The 15,375-nt window shown below is 35.8% G+C and overlaps 1 protein-coding gene across 2 annotated transcripts in view; it reads right to left on the bottom strand.

Moving 5' to 3' along the window:
* Positions 1-835: 835 nt before the first annotated feature.
* STRN (striatin) overlaps positions 836-15,375 on the bottom strand; it is a 116,780-nt gene continuing 102,240 nt past the window's right edge. For both annotated transcript variants that reach the window (XM_047744052.1, XM_047744053.1), the window contains one exon: positions 836-15,368. In XM_047744052.1, coding sequence (XP_047600008.1) covers positions 15,199-15,368 — 170 coding nt within the window. In that variant the 3' untranslated portion in view covers positions 836-15,198. The remainder of the gene's footprint in view (positions 15,369-15,375) is intronic.

Here is a 15,375-nt window from a genome sequence, read left to right as displayed (position 1 = left end):
CATTCTACGAAACACGTATTGCCTTCTAAATATGTTTTATTCAAATATAATGTACATACAGAAAAGTGTACATATAAGTGTAAATTAGATGAATTTTCATGAACTAAACAACCCAACATAAATAAGCACAGGATAAAGAAACAAAATATTAACAGCACTGCAGAAGTCCCCCTCAGACTCCCTTTCAAACACCATCTCCTCCCCTACCTCCCTCTCACTGAAGATAACCACTCTCCTGACTTCTAACAGTTAACACAAATCAGTTTTGCCCATTTTAGTACTTTATATAATGGAAAGCATACAGTATCCTTTTGTAGCTGCCTTTTTAGGCTCAATGTAATGTTTCTGAGATTCACCCATATGTTGCATGTACCTATGAACTGTGCATTCTTATTGCTGTATAATATTCTATTGTATGAATACCAAAATGTATTTATCCATTCCCTAGTAGATGGACTTTTAGGTAGTTTCTGGTTTGAAGCTATTACTAATACTGTTGCTCTAAGTATTCTAGAACATATCTTTTGGTGTACATATGTATGCATTTTCCTCGGTGTGTGCCCAGAAACAGAATCAGTAGATTTCATATGTTCACTTAAGTAGATACATCCAAATGGTTCCCCAATATGTTTGAATAAATCTGCATTCTCACTGGCAGTGGCTGAGCCTTCTGATTAGTCCCACATTTTGCCAGACTGTATAACTTCTTATATCTAGTAAAAAGTCCACTGAAGAAACCTATAGACCGATCTTACTTGGGAATATGCTTGCTGAAGTTCTAAATAAAATATTAGCGACTGGAAAACTGATTTATAAAAGAAAGAATAACACGTTATGACCAAGTAGGTTTTATTCCAAGGAGACAAGAGTGGCTTAACGTCAGCAGCTCCACAAACAATCTAGCTAATCACCAGATTGAAGGAAAGTAACACACAGCCACATCAAAAGAAGCTGAAAAGGCATTTGACAAAATTCAGCAGCTATTTCTAATAAAATCTCTTAGTGAAACAGAAAAGAATTTATTTAAGTCAGACTATTTACCAAATAGCAACACAAATATCCAAAACAGCTAAATATTTCAATTAAAATCAATAGCACTCAGAGATGCCTGCTATCAGCATTATCACTTAACACTATATAATGGAGTTTCTAGGCAATAAAGATTATAGAGAAGAAAAGAATCTTTCAAACACTGGAAAAAACAGGTTATTTTTGTGATTTTGTGAGTGTGAGTGTCATTATATTTGTGACTGTCATCATTATATTTCTAAAATCCCAAGAGACTGTAGTGAAAACTTCTGGAATAAGATTTTGTAAGTATGTGTAATAAATGTGTGGTATACAAGGTAAGCACACAAACACACAAACAGACTTTTTATTTATAATAAGCCTTTAGAAATGGAAATGGAAAAAAATCCATTCTCAATAATGACCCAAAGACTAAGAAACAAGAGTACATTTAGTTAAAAAAAAAAAAAGACAAAAGACTTAAGTGAAGAAAAGTGCCAAATCCCAATCTTACTAATGACATAGACAAGATCTGAGCAAACAAAATAATACAATTTTGTTAGTTCTTAGAAGACAATATCATATGTCAAATTTCCCAAAATTAATCTTTAAATGTAATGCAGTTTCAAGCCCTAAATGGATAAAACGATCACAAACTTCAAATGTCTGGTAATAGCCAAGAAAAGTAGTAAAAACAACAGTAGCCCAGGAGTGTGGGGTGAGATAAAGCTCTGCCTGAGCATTTTATGAAGTCACTGTATGCAAATATAGAATCGCTGTAATTAAACACATGCTATTGCCATATATAAAGAGTACTATCAGCAAAACAACAGAGTATATTGAGAAATCTCATTATATATGAAAAATTAATATATGACAAAGTTGGTATTTCATTTCATTGGAAAAAGATAATGTGATAAGAAGTGTTGGAACATTTGGCAACCCACTCGGAAGAAAGTAAAGTTGGATCCACAGCTGGCATTCTATACAAAAAAACAAATTCCAAATGGAGTAAAGATGAATGTAAAAAAACCCCAACAACAAAACCAAGAATAAAACGCATAAGCCATTCTAGGACAGTACATATGCCACCCAGGCGTGAAGGCCTTAATCAATACAGAATACTTTGAAATTTTTATGTATTTACAAATATCCATATTTTGTAAAATAATATACTTGCATATATATACTAAAGTTTTGAATGGGAAATGGTATTATAAATATGGTAAACAGACAAATTACAGTTTGGAGAAAATTTACAAATAATATGATGAAATGTTTACATATAATATAGAAAGAACACTTACAATTTTTTTTAAAAAGACAGTGCACGTATGGGCAAATGTTAATAAAAAATGAAGTGAATGAAAAATAAAAATGAATAAAAATTTAAAATGTGAATAAAAAGATACAAATACACAATGCACCTTAAGAGTGAAATCCAAATGACTAAGTTTTCTATGCAAGGGACTTAATATTAGTGGCCAATAGACAACTTGTAAGAGGTGGAAAAACTGTTTGCAACCAAGAGTAGAAAGGCTTAACATGTAACATACAAAAACTTCCTATGAACTAGTTAAATAAAGATAAAAAGGCAAACAACATAGAAACATGGACATAAATGTAAAGATATAAATAAAAACATGAATATTTGTGGTAGACAGAATTCTAAGATGGCTCCCATGGTCTTTACCCCTGGTGTTACTCCCACGATAATGCTACATTTACCAAGCAAAGGGAGTTTGTGGAAGTAATTTAAGGTTACTCGCCAATAGACCTTAACTTACAAAAATTATCTGGGTGGGCCTACTCTAGGCACATGAGCCCTTTAAAAGCAGAGCGTTTTCTCTGGTTGATAGCAGAAGAGAAAACACAGAGAGTTAAGTATGAGAAGGATCTGATGAATCCTTACTAACTCTGAAGATGGCGGCGTGGAGGGGGGCGGTAAGCATTACAAAGACTGAAGAATAACTTTCAAAAGCTGAGAAGAACGTCTGGCTAACAGCTAGCAAGGAAACAGAGACCTCCGTCCTACAACTGTCCTACGACTGTATGGTCTGAAATTCTGCCAACCACAGGAATGAGCCTGGAAGTGAATTCTTCCCCCAGATCCTTTAGTTACGAGCCCAGCCTGGCACACACCTTATCCGACACTAAATAGAGAGCCAGGCAAGCCCACCTGAAGTTCTAACCCACATAACTATGAAATAATAAACGGGTATTATTTTAAGCCACTAAATTTGTGTTGTTATACAGCAACACAAAATGAATACAAAAGGTAATTTAATTATGAGTGAAATCCAAATAACAAAGAACATATGAAAAGTTATGCAGATTTACAGTAATCAGGGAAATGCAAGTAAAATAATATGGAGAAATCACTGTACATACCACCAGCCTTTTTTTTTTTTCTATTTCTTTTAAAGGCTACAACAGCTACTGCTAGTGGGTATAAAGAGTAAGGATATTTTTATACTGTACATCTACTGATGAAAATATAAATTGTTCCAGCCTGTTTGGTAAACAATCTGTCAATACTTACTAAAAAATGTTAAATCTACACATCTCTCAACCCAGCAATCCTACTGCAGGGACTCTGTTCCACAGGAGTGAAACCATCATGGTCACGGCTATGTGCACAGGCACAATTACCCTGATAGTGAAAATCTGGTAGCGAAGTAAATCCCCACTGATTATGAAGAAGTTTAAATCATCATTAGAGTTTTCATCGTTAAAAAGAATGAAATAACAACTATAAGACAAACTTGGAGGAATTTCTATCACATATTGTTAGATGAGAAAAGATGCAGAGGACATGTATTATCTCATTTATTTAAAGCAAACAGACCCACCAAAAAAATCTCATTTTATTTATATAAGATCATGTGTGTATATTAAGGAACTTAAAAGATATCTATGTATGTACAGACTTAAAAGTTGCTCAAAATATATATTAAATTTTAAAAGCAAGTTGCAGAGAACATGTAGAATAAGACAAAACTCGATGCAGTATTTGTGTACACATACTTGTATGAATAAGAGTAGAGATACATATATCGTGCTGTTATTACAAGGCAGGGTGGGAGTGAATGGTACGGTGGGATGTGATGACTTCTGCTTTATGTCTTCATTACTTATTGCCTTTTCTTTGCTTTTTTTTTTTTTTAATTTGTATTTCTTTAGGCAATCTCTACAGCCAATCTAAGTCTCAAACTTATGACCCCAAGATCAAGAGTAGCCAGCCAGGCCCCCCTTTGTGTTGCTCTTTTAATTAATTGTATTAATTTAAATGGTATCAATTTCTACCTCTGAGAAATATCATCTCCTTCCTCTTTACCTTTAGCACTCACCAGTCATATTCTCTATTTTTTACCTACATTATTTGTTGTTTTCCCCAACTGCAGTGTAAGCCACATCACATAAAAGATTTTGTCTGTTTGCTGCTGAATGCCAGCGCCTAGAACGGCCTGGCTCAGAGCAGGCCCTCGAATATTGAGTAAAGTAGTATTTTATGTATAACTTCTTCTTTAGGTCTATTCTTAATGTGCATTTTAACCTCGTTTCACCTAAATACTTGATATTTTAGAAGTTATTAGGAGTGTGACAGAATTACATGACAAGAAGTGTGAATTTAGGGAGTGAATAATAATTCCTTGTTGGATGTTTATTTCTGCCCAACATTTTATCAGGTGTTTTGTATCTATTATCTCTAAGCAATCTCTCAGGCAGATCTATCATCTCCTTTTCACAGATAAGAAACCAACTCATAAGAATTAGCTTGACTAAAGTTTCACTAACTATAATAAATGTCCTGTGCCCAGGCCAAAATCCTGTTCTTTCCTTTGTGCCATATTGACCTTAAAAGAATCATTATTTTAATAATTAAAAAAGATGGGGCGCCTGGGTGGCTCAGTGGGTTAAAGCCTCTGCCTTCGGCTCAGGTCATGGTCCCAGGGTCCTGGGATCAAGCCCCACATCGGGTTCTCTGCTCAGCAAGGAGCCTGCTTCCTCCTCTCTCTCCCTGCCTGCCTCTCTGCCTACCTGTGATCTCTGTCAAATAAATAAAAAAATCTTAAAAAAATAATTAAAAAAGATAATAGTTCTTACATAATACATAGGTTTAACACTGAGATTTAACTGAATATTTCATACTCACACAATTCATTACTCAGTTGATGATTCTATTAATGATTTAAATCATTTGATCATTATATATAAATAGTCTGTCTCTAACTTGTTGACTATTTTACTCCTGAAGTGATTAAGCTAAGCAGCTCAAGCCACAGGCCCCGCGTAGCAGCAAACCAAGACAACACAGAGCTCTTCCGGGGAGAGTTAATAAGAATTTAGATAATTACCGTCAAATGTTCTAGACAAAAAGCAGAAAATATCCTGAGGGATTTGTCCTAGATTCTTCAAATTCAAGGCAAGCTCCCCAGAGGAATGCCTTTCTTGACAATCTTCTGCTGGGAGGAACTTCCTACTTCTTTGCGGGGTAAAAAAAAAAAAAACAGCCAGTTAGGAATAGCGGGACAGTCTGAGGGTCACGAGGCAAGACTGGTGGACCTGGCCTGGGCCCAAGACAGTCCTGGCAGGTCGAGGTTCCAGACGGCAGCAGCAGGAGCCCCACAGGCAAGCAGAGACCAGTGGGGGGGTGCTGCAAAGGTTAAGGGAAGGGGCACCTTAACAGGGTTCAGACACGCCTCACTGCCCGCATGCTTTGCTCAATTCCCATAAAGGCAGGACTGGAAGCCCACAACAGCTGGTGCCTTTGGCGTTCTGTTGCCGCCTTCCAGGTGAGGTCCGAATTCCTCCCTAACTAGGGTGCAGACCTCAATCTTGGGACCAACTTCACAGATCTAAATACATTTGAGATTGGCTAGGGACTGAAAGAAATGATTTTTTTTTTTTTTTTTTTTTTTTTTTTTGGTCTTTGAAGATCTGGACAGATTCAGAGTTTTGAAAATCTGCTTTCTGATTACTCACCCAACAAATAGTTACTGAGTACTTTTTATATGGTAAGGCACCAGGAGGGGTGCTAAGGGGAATATAAGAAAAACAAATGAGGAGCTTATAGACACTGAAGCAAACAAATTATCGCTAACCGTTTCTACTTCGTTAGGTGATAGTGAACAATACTTAACATGTAAAATCTGAGTTGAGGGTATAATGAAGGCATTCATAATAAAACTCATCACTACTGCAACCCATACCATTAAAAAATCCACAAGACTTTGAAATATATAAACTTATCGACTTCCTTGCTAGTCTTTCCACTTCCGAAATAATTTTCAAAAATCACACAAAATAAAATTTGTGTTTCCCTGCAGAGGCAAGCTGTATGGAACTTGCAGACATCAAGGACACAAAACTGCATGGATCTCTAACCTCCAATTTCAAAAGTAAAATCATTTCTGCCTCCAGAAAGCAATGATGTTCCTAAGGGGGGGAAAAATCTGCTTGCAAGGTTTATTTTTTTAAATTGGAATCATTAGAGGTGTATCCCCAAGTATTGTAGGCTATGAGAAATAGGAGCTTATGGACTTGCTTGTTAAAAAGACTGTTAAAAAGACCAAAATGAGTAAAAGAAAGCCTGAATATTTTGGAGTTGGGAGAAAGCCTTTCTTTTGACCCTGAGATCTACAAGGAAACTGAACAGGTACTGTTTCACTGAAAAAGTTTCCACTTAAATGAATTAAGTGGTATTTTAGCTGAATGTGCATACTTTCAAAACTCGTGAATGGCAGTTGGCAGAATCTAACCTTAACGCTGATAGCTCTGAGGTGATATTGCTGATGAACATTATTTACATGATATACATGTTAATTTTGACATATATAAAATACACAGGTCTCCATGTTGACCGGCAAACTATGTACAAACGTGCTTTCCCAGGCAGTCAAAATACGGAGACATTTACCACCTGTCTTTATAGCAGTTGAGTACTGTATCAGAAGTGTTATTCATAAATGACTGTCAAAAGATGTGAAACCAATGAATTTTTTTCTAAAATACATACTGAATGAACTTATTCCAACAGGATATTCTGAAATATGTGGGCTCAAAAGTCTGTAAAAAAATATGCAAATATATATTTACATGCTTTTAAAAGCATGGTCAAAATCATTTAAAACATAACTCACCCTATAAAAATAATCCTCTGATCTTTTTGTGAGATTATCACTTGGCCACATGAGAACATTTCTTACATGTCTGGTCTTCATTCTGACATGTGCAAATGGAAGAACCTCTCTGGGCCTATGTTAATACAGCTTCCTAAAATATCATAAAAACTATGTTGTCTGATGCTTTACCAGGGGGCTCTAGGATAATTTTGATGTAAAGATCTTTTAAGTTAGGCAACAGGGACCATACAAGCCAGAATTGGAACCATTCACTTTTATAAGTCAAAAGATCTCGAAGGTCATTGTTCCAGGCCATTTAAAGAGAAAGGACAATGGGTCCTTTGGTGGTGGTGGGTCCAGATTGCAGCGCTGGCAGCTTTTCCTTCTTGGTATGGGGCTTCTTTCCCCCCACTCTCACCCAAGTTAGCCAGCACCCAAAGTAAACTTTCTGATGAGACTTCTTTTGCTCTAACATATTTATGAACTACTACTGTCTTGGTCCCACTTCCATCAGGAAGTAGTAGCTAAATGTCAGTATACTTTAATAATTTCAGCACATCTAAGTCACAAGCTGCTTGTTTTTACAACTCCTACTTAATGTAAAATTTTGCTTTCTGGGGCGCCTGAGTGGTTCAGTTGATTAAGTGTCTGACTTGATTTCGGCTCAGGTCATGATCTCTGGGTCGGGAGATCAAGCCCCTAGTCCTCTCTGCTCAACAGGGAGTCTGCTTGAGATCCTTTCCCTGTGCCCCTCCCCCTCCACTTTCTCTCAATAAATAATCTTTAAAAAATCTTTTTGGCTTTCCATGCAGTTTTTTTTAAATTAAAGTGTTTCAGGTTGGGAAATTTCATTTGTGAATGATGGCTTTCCCTTACCAGTACCCTTAATTTGATGATGCTATTAATATGAGGTAATTCAAAAATACCTTTGGTTTGAGGTTAGAGATTCGGAAGCTGGCATACATACTGGACCCTATGAGAGCACAGAAAACTTTGGCACTGAATTAAGAATACTAATTCTAGTACTCCAAGTGCTATTTAACAGATGTTTTACTGTGGGTTCTCCTTTACATTACTGGATTAATTATCTCTTTAAAGAGGCACACAGGAAAAATCAATGTGGAGTTAGCATCTGGACCAGATTTCATTGTAAGGTGAATGGCTAAATCATCAAGGACAAGAATTTTCTACAAAATAGGCCTTTCTTGTTAGCAGGATATTGTAGATTTTGTTCATGCAAACAGATCCTTCAAGTCTGACTGAGACCACCATTTACCTGTAGTCAAATTAAACAAACAGGACTAAGAAAGGACTTTGGATTGTAGGATCTAAGTGAAGCTAAGTGAGTCATTTTCTGCATGGTGGGTTTTGAATTATTTGGTTTTGAAAATATACAAAATACACTAAATTAAAATTTGTGTTCCAGAAAATATGAATTTCAATTTTCAGACCTGCAGGTCAGTGCTTCCCCATAAAACTGGAGTGTCCTGATCACTGTAAGCAACAGGTTTAACTAAGAAGTAACAAGTGGAGGGATGCTTCATGGTTACGGTGCCTGGGTTAAATAGCGCTACCAGACTTGTTCCTAGGTCCTCCTGGGAACTACCCTAGGTGCCAGAACAACTCTGGATGGTGCAGGGAAATTCAATGCAGGTCAGAATACCACTCTGGGGTACCCCAGGGGGTCATCCATGAGCATCCTCCTGACCTTCTGAACTGTATTACTCTAAAATCACTCCAGCAAGTGTCTCAGTTCTCATTAAAAGGAACAAAAGGGATATTTCTGACACTACTGAAAAATGGGTCCATGACAAAGGATATAACACTCATTACTACAGAAGCATACAAAATATCAAAGGATAGCAGATAGTTTCAAGGACACTCTTAGATTCCACCCAACATTATGGCTTCAGACTGGAACAAAGAGATTATGAGTTATGGGCAGAAAAAAGACTTTGAAAAATAATGTTGATTTGAAAAAGCAAGGGGAAGGGGAAGGGTTATGTTTGTTAAGTAGCCAAACAAAAAAATAAAAACAGACTAAATTTACATGTGTATAATTTTTAAAAAATATGTAATTGAACACTTGAAAAAATACATGTGTCCCTGAAAGTATCACTGACCCGATCTTACAGGGTATTTTAATGTTACTGGCTTTCCAAAGGTTCGAACTCTATAATGATAAATTTCTCTACCTTTCTCACGTAATTAAGACTGATTCATTACTTTGGACCCCATCTACTTTTTCTAATACCCCTTTTATTTCTCTGCACACCTCTCCTACCCCCCCACCAAAAAACCAAAATCAAGACGTATTATTTTAACTGCAAATCCACTAGATTCCAAAATATTTCAATTCATGAGACACCTATAGCACATTATCTATATTTGTACACTTTATTTAAAAACAAATAATACACTTAGAGCCACCAAAAAAAGAGATCTTAATTAGCTTATCCATACCCTGAATTTACAAAAGAAACTTCTTGCACCACGAAAATTAGCATTTGGATTAATTTACATTAATTGATATAACTGAATTTAAAAATACCTGAAGATCAAACAATATGGTCCAGGGCTCACCAGTTGGGGGGTGGATAATTGGGTGTGTGGAAAAAAGGAGTTCCTTAGGAAACTGAACTGATGACGCCCTGAAATCAGCTCTAGTAAACAGAAGTTGAGAAGACATAAAGTAACCAGTAGATTTCATGATTACAAAGTGGTTCCTCCTAAAAACAGATATTAGATCATATAGTTGGGATGGGTATAGGGGATATCTCTTAATTTGAATTGAAAAAAGTGTGTGGAGAGGGGGTTGTATTTGTTTCTCACAAGAGGCAAACTTCAGCCAAACAATGAGAAGAAAGTAGGGAGGCAGGTATGTGGTAGACTGAAGGCTTTCTGACGGCTGATAATACCAAATTTAGCAATCTGTACAAGTCAACTAAAATACCATTCTCTGAGACATTCTCAGAAAGGAGCTAACAACCAGGGAAAAATCATTCTACATTAACAAGGCACTCACTGGTTCACGGCCTGTTAAAAATCCAGGCAGACATCAAAGTTAATCTAAATTAAAATGAACTTTCTAATTTGCATCAGAGGGATGACAAGCATGTGGTCTCAGTTAAATAAAAGCTAAAGCTTGACTAGCAAAGATCCAGAAAATTCTGACCCCTAAGTACCACTTTAAGAATACTGCTAGAATAAATAAGTGGAATCTAGGGATCTCTGGCCTGAATTTTTTTTTTTTTTTAAAGATTAAGAACAAAAACAAAAATGGAACAAAAGCAAAAACAAAACTGATGTTATCTGTTAAATGCTTTGTCAGTGTCCCTGACACTGACACAGAGGTCCAGCTGGATGACAGATATGGTCAATTAAAAAACTTTCAGTTCTGAAAGTAAAAATGATTCAAACCATTTACCAATGGCCTGTCCCTTGTTTTTAAAGAAGGACATGTTTTCTGGACCATACCCTAAAAGGAACTCCTAGAATTGATACATTTCACAAAAATACACATATAATTTCTGTCAGCTACTACTTTTGTACAACCTGAATACCAGTGTCAAACACATAAAGTACTATAATTATATAAATAACTAGACAAATAACATAGTAACAAAGGCAACTTCTGAGTAAATAAAATTAATGATTATGTACTTAATAGCCTTGAAATAGCGTTCAAAGAATAAAGTAAGCTGAAGAAAAGTGTACTTAGAGCTCTTTCTCCATGTAAATTCAGTAACAGTTTGGCTTTTGGTTGAAAATATCAGACATATACTAAACAGAGTTTAACTCTATCCACTCACTATCAACCTTGATAATAAATTTTAAGCAGTTCTTTCGAAAGAAAACCAAAACTCTTAAGTCTTTCAATCTGATTTGTGACATCTTAGCTCAATATAACTTAAATGACAAAGCCTGAAAACAGCACCAACATAGATTTTTAAATTGCATCCAATCATCATTTTCAGATGTCATAAAGATTTGCTTTAGTTAAAATGGCAGCAATGGCAAAGAGGTAGATATGATAGATGTCATTTAAACACTATTCTTAGGTGGTATTTTAACTAGTTCAGGTGTTTAATCTAAAAATAATTTTTACTAGTTGAATCTTCATCACATAAGAATTTCATGACATGCTCTCGTGTAGGAGGGAAATATATGAAGTCCTAAAAAAGAGGGCCTTTAAAAATCACATTTTAAAAAAATTAATTTACTTAGCCAACATTTAAGAGATCCCATCATTTTGGTGAACCAATAATTTCTTCTTTTACCTGAACTTGACAATAGTGAAAGAATATTTTCCTCTCTACTGAAATTTCTAGGAATTCACATTCAAAATCCTTGGAAAGTACATGTGGTGCTCAGAAGAGCACAAAGACAACGCATGAAATGTCCCCTGAAATCCTACAAGTTGAGCAGATACACTGAAGACATTGATGGTCACAAATCAGGACCGTCACAGATTGGCAAACACACACACGCACACACACACACGCGCGCACACGCACGCACACGCACGCGCGTGCTCTTTCTCTCTCTCTCATGGCCCCCCACCCCCACAACTCAACTCTCATCCTCACTGTAAGGCTGCATTTGTATTTTATTTAAAGGCACCTCTCATTCTCTAGCTATTGCCTTCTTGATGATATCTGTTTTGTTAAAAATCCTGAATGTTCAATGGAAATAGTTCAGTACTGAGAATGGAATATTTTTCAATTCACATTTGAATAGCCAGGTTTTCTTACATTCAGATTTTAATAAACTAGAATGACAGTCTTTAAAACAAGCATGCTAGCCTATAATGAATATAATATATACAGTAATTTAAACATTTAGAACTATATATTATACTGCAAAAGCAAACAGCACAACACTCATCATACTCATCATTACCTGCGGTGTACACTACCTCTAAAAACAAAATACAAACAGTAAAATGCACCTATGGTTTATATATATATATGTATATATATATATATATATATACACACACACATACATATATATGTATATATATATAGTCTATATATATTATATATATTCCTAAAATATATATAATATATATTTATAAAATATACATACATTTTAGACATTTTCAAATAAATCTTTATCATTATCTCCAAAAGAAATTTATAGCAAGAATACTGAAGGAATGAAAGTCAGATAAACAAAAAATTTTTCACAAAGTTCATTATCAGTGATGCAGCATAATTTCCCCCTTTTAGTCATAACTAAAATGATTATAAAAGCTAAATACTTTGCATAACTAATCATCTGTTTAATGGCAAAAATTGCTAAACTTGTTCAATAGAAAAATACTGAAGGTCATTATATCACTTACGTTAAATATCTGTCTAGGGTTCGAGTAGCAAATGAGCTCCATATGATAGCTGGGTTTTGAGAAGGGTGCTGCAAGCTCCCAGAAATGTATCCACAGCATATGAAAATAAGGCAGGGACCTTATTTCTCCTGCTGATTTTCATACTATCCCAATATATTTCATCCAAAATATTTACAAACCAAGCACTATGAAAGCATTTCAATGACGGTTTGAATCTTGAATTTGTTCATTTTGTGGATTTTCATTAAATTTTCGAAAGGCTGGGGGGTGGAAATCAGACATATGTCTATGCTTCTATCAGGTTGGAAGACAGCTTTGGCTCATTTCTAGGCTGAGATCACACAGTGCTAGTAGAGAAGAATCTCTGTTTCTGTGTACAGTTTCCAACGGCATGGCACTGGCTTGCTAAAGAACTTTCAACAGTTCCATCATTTGCACTACAGTCTACATATCTCATGGGTCATTTTTCACTAACAGAAAAATTTCAACCATGAGGTATAAAATGCAGGGGAAGAGAATGTCTTGGTTTTGAGAATCTCAGTGACAAAAGTGAAGCAGGCACTGAAGACCTTGGGAGGTAATTAAAGCAGTAACTGGTAGAACAATCTCTTCATCTGTCATAAACACTCCAAATAAGGGCACCTGACTGGAATTTTCCAGTATACTTCTATAAATGTTAGGTCAGCAACACCATTTTTTCACTCACTGAAGAACCAAAAGAGGAATGAACCAAACAAAATGTGGAATTCTATATCTGCATGGGAATAATATAAACAATCACCTGGTAGCTCAAGTCCAGGTCAAGTCATTTGATTATACAAAGGAGTCCCTTGAGCCCACTGTTAACCAAAGCACAGAGTAAAGACAAGGTAGCTGTGTCAAAATATTAAAGCATATCTGTATATCAATCGGCAAATCTAGCACACATCTTTAAAGAAAATTTGCCTGTATACTGCAAAACTCTAGAGGCAGAAAACAGAAATTTTAAAGAAAAATTGTCAATTGCTATCCATATCGCCACAAGAATGCGTTTTCAAGGAGGAGATATACATATCATCAGAAGTGTTGTTATGACAATGGAATATGTGGGGATAGGAATGTAGGAATTATATTAAAAGGTTAAAAGTATTTATGGATATGGATTTTTTAAATCTGAGAACTATTACATATACATTTTGCTGAAACATCGGGCATTAGTATTTATTTCTAATTTCTACATTGGTCTCTGACATTTGTGGCAAACAAGAGACTGTAAAGACAGGTGAGACAGTTGTAGGGATAAGGTCTATACATCAAGTCCAAAGAGTGGGGTCATGGGAATCCCAAGAGCTGCACATGTGGGTCATGGGCGAGGTGAGCTCTGGGAAGCCTGGTTCTTTAGGATAGTTGTTTCCCCAGAAACAGCACTGATACACTGCCTATTAAAACATGCTGTGTATTCCAATTAAAGAATGGAGGAGGGGTAGGGGTAGGAAGAGAGAAAGAGAACTCTTTAGCTTATGGTTATGCACTGAACTCTTCCATCCAGATTTCCAGGGGGATTCCCCTTCTTGGATATACCAAAGGAGGACTTCTGGGGTACAAAACAGTTGGCTTTATTTAGTACTGCAAAAGCAGCTGCCTGACATTAACCAAACCCTCTGGGCTGTTAAAACACAATAATTATAAACTCTTTTCAGTAGATGCCAGATAATTTGAATATGAGAGACAAAGAAAGAGCAAGAGGTCATCTGAAGCATGATATGTGGGTTTTGACAAATGAGTACTCACAGGTAACTTCTGTCTTTTCAAACCACTGAAAGGTAAGATTTCATCAATATGAGATAACCACTCTGGTATTATAAATATCACATGAATAAAGTGAATTTTTAAAATTAACAGAAATTATTATAAAGATATGCCCTGCTTGCCCTTAAAAATAAACAGAATCTCAAACCTGAATAAGTTAAATCCTTTAGTAAAAGCAGACTCTACCAACTATTCATAATGACTGATTTTTGACAGCTAAACTTTACAATGATACCAAATCTATTTTCAAAAATGTAATACAATATAGAAATCTGCTTACAAACTAAATATTTGTTTAGTATTTCTGAATAATAATATATTTAACATATTATTGCATTTTTTTTTTCCTTTAACAGGTAAAATGCTTTGCCAGGTGCTTTATGTGCACAGATGAAAGAAGAGCTAAATTAAAATCTCATTTGAACACTGCCTGGTCCTTATGCACTTAGGGGTTAGTACAGCAGATATGGTCAAGATTATTGTTTTGACTACCTAATGTGTTTAACAAGATTTCTCAGGGGAGAACTAGGTCTAAATTTCTGTTCTTCCTCCACTCATTCCCAGTCACCAAGCTTTTTAATTATCCTTTAGCGTGCCCTACTTACTCAAGAGGGACAAGCTAAACTTACGTTCGCTCAGGCCTGCCTAGCGAATTAGAACCACCTCAGAAATAAAAGCTCCTATTTGGGGGAAAATTTGAAACAGTTTTCAGGCTCATAGATTCAGCTGAGCTTGCAGCAACCTGAACAAACCTTAGTTTTAGAAAACAGTATACGAATTGCAAAACTATACTTTAACAAATGTTCTCTGTGCTCCTTCAGCAGAACAAAAGGGCAAGACAGGCTGATTCTTGCCCTGGTCTTCTGTATCTCTTTTTGTGCAGTTGATTATTTATAAAGAGCTAGAAGGTGAAGATGATGCATTGTGTCATACAAAGACTTTAGCCAGTGCATCAGCCCCAGCACTGGCTATATAGCATTTGGATGGGTGGAAAGCTACATCATGAATTGATTCTTCAAATTTTTTCCGATGAGCTGTGAACTCTTGGATACACGTCTTACTTTCTAGGTTCCATAAACGTATTGAACAGTCATGACCTGCATC

Source organism: Lutra lutra, chromosome 9 (genome assembly GCF_902655055.1).
Source record: "Lutra lutra chromosome 9, mLutLut1.2, whole genome shotgun sequence".
Lineage (NCBI taxonomy): Eukaryota > Metazoa > Chordata > Mammalia > Carnivora > Mustelidae > Lutra > Lutra lutra.
This window is presented reverse-complemented; position numbering and strand designations above follow the sequence as displayed.